Raw genomic sequence first — 6,847 nt, 5'->3', positions numbered from 1 at the left:
GATTGTCTCCTGAACTTGGATGACATTGTCGAGAATGTGTCTGCCCTCCACGAAGCCGCCTTGAGGACTAGAGATCAGCTTCTTGAGCAAGGGCTTGATCCTGCTTGCTAGCAATTTTGCCAGAATTTTATAGGATGCATTACAAAGAGATATGGGTCTGAATCTGGAGAATGTTTCTGGATTAGATTCTTTGGGGATTAATGCTAGATACGTAGAGTTGGTTCCTCCACCGATCTTAGCTTTTCTCATGAACCCCTTTATCATTTTTTGGAGATCTCTTTTGATGATATTCCAGCAGACTTTGTAGAAGTGTATCGTAAATCCGTCTGGGCCCGGCGCCTTATCTGATTCCATGGACCATATAATTTTTATAATTTCCTCCTCTGTTACTTCTCTGGTGAGGGCAGTGTTTTCTTCTGGACTGATTAGATGAGGGATATTGGAGAGGAATTCTGCTATTTCCCCCTCGAAAGCCTGTACTCCACTAAAAAGATTTTTAAAATGGCTGTCTGCAGCAGCTTTGACTTGGGTAAAGCCTTTGCTGACATGGCCCTCTGTTGTCCTTATTTCATAGATGTGATTCCTATTCAGCCGAGCTCTATATTGTCTGTGGAAGAAGGAGGTGTTCCGATCGCCTGCCTTTAACCACAAACTCCTTGATTTGATTCGCCAGTATTCTTCTTCTTTTCTGAATGATCGGTATGTAGCAGCTTGAGCCTTGATTTCTTGTTCCAGAAGTTCAGCTGTGATCTCTTTGCTCTCTAATTCCGTTTGTAAAGTCTCCAATGTGTATACTGCCTCTTTCCTTATGCTGCTTGGAGTAGGGACTGGTTTCCTTATCCACTCCTTCAGCGCTTGTTTTGTGGCTTTCAGTTTTTGTTCCCAAACAAAGCTTGGGGACCCTGAGAATGACTTGGCCCAGGCTTCTTTAACAGTTTCAAAAAAACCTTCTCTCTCAATCCATAAAGGGCTGAAGTGGAATGGTAGAGGACCTAGATCTTCTTCATCTTCAAGGAGCAGCTGGATCGGCTTGTGGTCAGAAGCTAACTTGGGTAAAATTTTTGTTTTGATTATCTTTTTATCCATAATCAGAGAACCTTGTACCAAAAATCGATCCAATCGAGCAGAGATATGTTCAGACCCAGATCTGTTGTTGGACCAGGTATATAGACCACGGATGGGCTTGAAGTCTAATAGGTCCCATTGCTGCGCTAGCTCTTCCACAAAGGCCAACATAGGGTCTCTGTTGTTGGAGCCGCCCCTTTTCTCTTTTGATTTCAGTACTATATTGAGATCACCTGCTAGAATTATGTTGCTTGGGGTATGCTGGTCTAAAAATGCTGAGAGAGAGGTCCAGCATTCTCTTTTTTCAGAATAAGTAACAGGAACATAGAGATTAAATAGAGAGAAAGACAGCTTACTTGCATATTGTGTAAGCTCCGTGAATATCCAGTGCTGAGTTTCATGAGATTTTTTGAGTAAAAAAGAGTCTTCTGACCAGAGGGTTGCCAGCCCTCCGGAGGAGCCCCTTGAATTTACTGCTTTGCCTGCACTTTTCTTCCACTTTGACTTGCTGATGTCTAGAAGCGCTCGGGCTTCTATCTTCGTCTCTTGGAGCATGAGAATGTCTGTAGATTCTATTTTCAGGAGGTCCATGACTGCTTCAGCTTTGGAGGCGTTCCCCAATCCTCTACAGTTCCAAGAGACGAGCTTCATGATTTACTTGAGAGGGGGAGTAGGGCCTCCCTTTGAAGGCCTTGGTCTTGTGTTTCTTCCAATGGACATTTCTATGGTGGACTGGCTGCCTTGAACTTTGAGTCTCTCAGCTTCCTCTTCCCTTATTTCTTTGCGGGATTTCCTTCCTGCTCTTCTAGAGGGGCGTTCAAAGGCTTCATCCTCTGAAGAACCCGCACTATCTACTGGTTTTTTCCTTGTTACTTCTGCATAAGATGGGTTAGAGGGGCTACCTTGAAAAGTCTCAGTCTGTGTAGCTTCTCCCCCTTCTTGGTTTAATGGTGGATCTTCTGTATTTGCCTTTTTTTCTTGTGTCGTACCTGCTATGACGGTCTGATCTTTTTCATTGTCATTCAGGGTTGCATCCATTTCTTGATTGTCGGTCTGGTCTTTTTCAGTGTCATTCGGGGTTGCATCCATTTCTTGGTTGCTCTTGGAGCTGCCTGGAACTCCGAAGATATGCCCTTTTCCATTTCCTTTTTTTTGATGAGCAGTCTTTCGAACTTCCGTCCATTGGTCCTCATTTGTTTTGTCTGTTTGATCTTCTGCTTTTTTCTTGCAATGTTTCGCAAAATGGCCGTGCTCGTGGCAGTGTCTGCATTTGAAAGGGAGCTGTTCATAATCCAGTTCCTGGATGTGAGTCCACCCAGCGACAGAGAGCTTTATTGCTTCAGGCAAACCCTCTTCTAGGTCAACCTCTACGCAGATTCGGGCGCATGTGTACTGGTCTTTCCTTGCTGCCTGGTCTATGTATTTTCCGAGCGCATTACCAATGATCTGGAAGGTTTTTTGATTCCAACAGTGCAGGGGCAGATGGGGGAGTCGCACCCACACCGGGACAGCGGAGGGGACATCCTGAGAGGGGTCAAAGTCAGGAGACCATTTGTTAAGATACAGGCCTTGTGGTCCCATGAAGTAAGGGCCATTTCTGAAGATGAGACTTCTATCTTCCGGGTTCTCAAAGACAAATACGAAGAACCCTTTGCCCACAAAATAGCTCTTGACTCCGTCTTTAATCAGTGGAGACCAGTTTCTTTGGGTCCAGTTCTCGACCGATTTTGGAGAAGGCCAGAGGCCCGTAAACTGTCCTATTAATCCTCTTTCCGCGAGGTTCAGTGCTACCTTGCATGTTTCTTCTTCAGGAAGGGCAACCGTAGGAATCGATCCAAGTTTCTTGACGAACTTCTGCTGGCTAGCCGTGGGAGGGCGTTTCTGGCTTGCGGCTATTAATGCTTTGAATGCAGATATCTCCGGAGGTGGGTTGAGAGGAGGGGCAGAGCCCCCGCTGGATTCCATGGCATCCGCGGGGCCGCGCTGGCTTGCTCCCAACAGCCCAGGCTTTCCAATCTTTCAAGCCAGTGGATTTTACCAATATTCCAGTTGCAATGACCTCTGTTTCAGCGTGAAGGCCAGTACAGGGTATCAGATGCAAGCTCCTTTCTTGCAGCGAGGAAGGCCGAGGCTGGCCTGCGGCCAGAGGCGCAGTGCAGTCGGCGGCTAGGTCTTCAGTCTTCGGCGGCAGAGCGTTCCTTGATAATATTGAACTTTTTAAGTATAGTAATGTAGTGATAATAAACACTCTGTTAGCCCCGAGAGTTAGTTCAATTGGTCGAGGTCCCATAAGTACCTTACCATTTAAATGTCACGGGTTCAATTCTCCTAAATGCCCTTAGGGTTAGGCTCTGATTAATTTTACAACGGGTGTGATCTCTTTGAGTGGATCTTCCCTGATTTTCCACTAGAAGAAGAGAAAAAAAAAAAGATAACCACTGTTTAATTTATTAAAAATTCCCATATCATATGTTATCATCACGTATAGATCAAATCCAGGCTAAACTCAAGTTTTTACAATGCTGATTGGGGAAGAATCCCTTAACAATCCACTATTATCTGTCAGAAAAGGATCGTAAGAAAATATGCAAAATCAACCCTTTAAAAATGATCACGGAATACAAGAAATTAAGCATTGATTTTATCAAACAAAAATACGTGAGCACAGAATAGATGAAATCCAAGTATTAGAGGAAGAGTGTAAAAATGGTACTCACTCTCTACAGAACTAAGATGGATGCAAATGAGTTCCTCTGTCATTCTCCATCCGAGACAATAGTTGCATGCCAGACCCAAGACTTTCCACTGCCTGAATGCTCCTGAAGCAATATTGGTGGAAGAACTACAAGGAAAAAAAGAGAACAAAATCCATGTAATAAGGATCAACACAAAATTCTCAGGACAGAAAACTATGCAGGGAAGCACATTGGCACACTTAAATGGTTTGCACATATCTTTAATGTCTTGATTTGTCTCATGTGCAACTGGACATTTGTAGCTTCTTAGTGCTTAAATAACATTACTGTTCCTACACCAGGTTCCTTCCATTGATTCCCATCCTTGTCAAACATATAATGCTTGGCCTTCCTGCAGAGTCACACACATACAAAAGGATGGGTACATTGATAAACCATGAACAGCATTAAGAGTCATTGTAAAAGCCCGTGACATCCATTAAGAAAACGTCAGTGTCAAGTAATACATGTATACCTTGTTTGTTGTGTAATCATAGGTTCTAGATACTTCTGGGTTCATACATGTGTGGAGGAATCTGTTTAAAATTTAAGCTCTTACGAGTCCATAACCTCCTCTCCATCACGTAACGAGCCAACAAATAAGCATTTGTTTGTTTTAGCATATTCGAGGTTGTATTGAGGGGCGTTAGAGTCTAAGTCTGGGAGTGGTTTTGATTTTTCATATAATGGAAGATCCCAACAAATCTATCGGAGTTTACGTCATCTTCCTTAAGCAATGAGCATTGTTTTAACTTTTAACCGAGTTTTCAATTGCTTGATTCAATGTTCACTGTATGCATGTGGGATTTTTAATTATATTAATGTATCTGCGTGACATTTAAGTGGATAATAAATAGGGTTATTTATACCATATACCTCTTAACATAGAAAGCATACCGATTTGGACGCCGGGATCTCACATTCGCTTAGATTTGGACAAGAAGAGCTAATTCTCAAGCTAGCAGATTTGGACAAGAAGAGCTAATTCTCAAGCTAGCAGATCTGCCCTCGGTATCAAATGTGGAACAGAAAACACAGATTACAGTTGCAGAAAGTATTCACTTCAAATTGCATTTGAAATTGCCGAAGGAATCTGTTGAACAGATCGCTGGTAGCACAGGAACCCTGTCACTATTGCTCATTCAGATGCAAGATTTATATAGAATCAGAGGTAGATTATCGTTGTAACAGAGCCAAAGCTCTGTCCTATCAAAGACTCTGGCAATTTTAAAACAATCTCCGAAATGAAATTTGATGGATCGTATCCACTGAAGGCTGTGTGAGGTCATTGGGATCTTTCAATACCACGGTGGTAAAATACAATCACACACAGAGGCAAGAAAAATATCACCTGCGCCATTGTAATTCTATGATTACGATTCTTGTCGTTCGCTCTATGATTGCCCTTGATTTCTGTGTGTGCTTCCGTTCATGTTGTCTACTCTATTGTGGACTAGATCGAAATTTTGGTTCTGGTATTTAATCTCCGTTCAAGGCACCATTTATTGATAATATTGTAGTTTGTGGGCGTTCAATTGGTGTTTGCAATTTTAGCAGAAAAAGTAATGGGTGAAAGAAAACCCTGCATCACTTCTCCAAGCTCCTCCTCTGCGGTCTCCAGGCTCCTCCTCTTACAACAAATTTGACAAAGGGCCATTATGCAAGAAGACATCACTATGCTATAGACATCACATACTGTGAAAATTATCTGTCAAAATGAACTTGGAAAAGGTAACCAAAGTATCAAATATAAATGCTTGGAAAGCATAACAAATGGAACTAAATTACTTACCTGCCATATGTTTTGGAGATGGTAGCCTCTTTCCAGTTGAGGTTTTTCCGAGACGAAACAGAAACAGCAGAGTCGGACCTGCGGCGTGTAATCTTCCGAAGTCTATATTTTTAATAGAATGTTTCAGCTAAAAAAGGGCAAAAATACTCTATGTGAAACTAACCTAAAAAAGGACGAGCAACAGCATAAACAGGAAATGTGTCACTGGAGAGAGATGAGACAACCTAACTTAATGGAAAAGGCAATAAGCGCAAAAATTAAGGGTTAGAGATCCTCACCATCAAAGCAATTCCAATAGCGAACTTCACATTATAGATGCGATTACCCTCATAATAATATTCAGATTCAGTAGTAATAAAATAACAGTAGCATATTCCTCCCTGGCTTGACAAGAACGATAACGGTCGGGTATAGATCCTGTAACTTGGAATGTAACGGTGTTCGACGTAAAACCTCGAAATTTTTATCAGCGTTGATGCTGTAGTTGTTATTACCGGAATGTTAATAGGACGTAACGCGCAACCTAGAATTTGGACAGTTAACAATGGTTCCGGATCTGTATCCGAAAGATTGAAAGATCGGCTTTTGATTAACCTCTGGTACAAGAAAAAACTGGCTCCTAATCTTGGGCAATTTGAAGGGTTTGGCTAGAATAAGAGGATTCTGATTTCTCCAACGACTCTGGCCAGTTATTTTCGGCAACTTGAAGGGTTCGGGTAGAATAAGAGGATTCTGTGATCTCTCCAACGACTAGCTCACTAGGAGAGTAGTTGGAGATATCACAAAATCGTCTTACTCTACCGAAACTGTCAGATCACTCTACCGGAGCCTTTAAATCGCTCAAGATAAAATCACAGGCCAAACTGAAAATATTCCCAAAAACAGCAAATATTCCAAATTACATGGACTATACCACACCGGTGACATTCTTCTGAATGACAGGGCCACTGAGGCGTTCCCCTGAATGAATGCCATAGCCAGATGAAGCACTGGTTGTTATAGGACAGCCTCCTCTCCTACCCTACCCTAACTCAACTCACCTCCTAACCTAACCTAACTCACCTCACTCTGGAAGACGTCACACTTATTATATTACGACCTTCTAATCTAACCTGAGTCACGTCTAATCTAATTTACTTCACTCTCTCATTTTTAATCATTCATTGTGCTCCACTCCTGGTACAGAGGAAGAGTTGTGCATCTAAAAATAATACTTATCTTAATAATAATAATAATATTGTAAATTATAAATATA

General features: G+C 42.1%; 1 protein-coding gene across 6 annotated transcripts; it reads right to left on the bottom strand.

Moving 5' to 3' along the window:
- Positions 1–1,218: 1,218 nt before the first annotated feature.
- LOC149258149 (uncharacterized) lies at positions 1,219–6,564 on the bottom strand. Of its 6 annotated transcripts, none has more exons than XM_089414839.1 (3): positions 5,871–6,564; positions 5,593–5,755; positions 1,219–4,152 (listed from the first exon to the last, which is right to left on the bottom strand). In XM_089414839.1, the coding sequence occupies exon 3, from the start codon at positions 3,028–3,030 to the stop codon at positions 1,720–1,722; it is 1,311 nt and encodes a 436-aa protein (XP_089270965.1). In that variant the 5' UTR covers positions 3,031–4,152; positions 5,593–5,755; positions 5,871–6,564; the 3' UTR covers positions 1,219–1,719. The 6 variants fall into 6 exon arrangements, 5 of the variants coding, with proteins under 5 accessions (XP_089270965.1, XP_089270968.1, XP_089270973.1 ...); XM_089414842.1 differs by having other exon boundaries at positions 5,593–5,719; XM_089414847.1 differs by having other exon boundaries at positions 5,593–5,694.
- Positions 6,565–6,847: the final 283 nt, after the last annotated feature.

This window comes from Pinus tabuliformis, chromosome 6 (genome assembly GCF_031772625.1).
Source record: "Pinus tabuliformis cultivar Carrire ecotype Pingquan chromosome 6, CPIR1, whole genome shotgun sequence".
Classification (NCBI taxonomy): Eukaryota; Viridiplantae; Streptophyta; class Pinopsida; order Pinales; family Pinaceae; genus Pinus; species Pinus tabuliformis.
The sequence above is the reverse complement of the archived record's forward strand: the minus strand, read 5'-3'. Positions and strand labels throughout refer to the sequence as shown.

Bases quoted from the DNA above. Each gene is read 5' to 3' on its own strand.
- LOC149258149 (XM_089414834.1), bottom strand. From the start codon at position 3,030: ATGGAATCCAGCGGGGGCTCTGCCCCTCCTCTCAACCCACCTCCGGAG.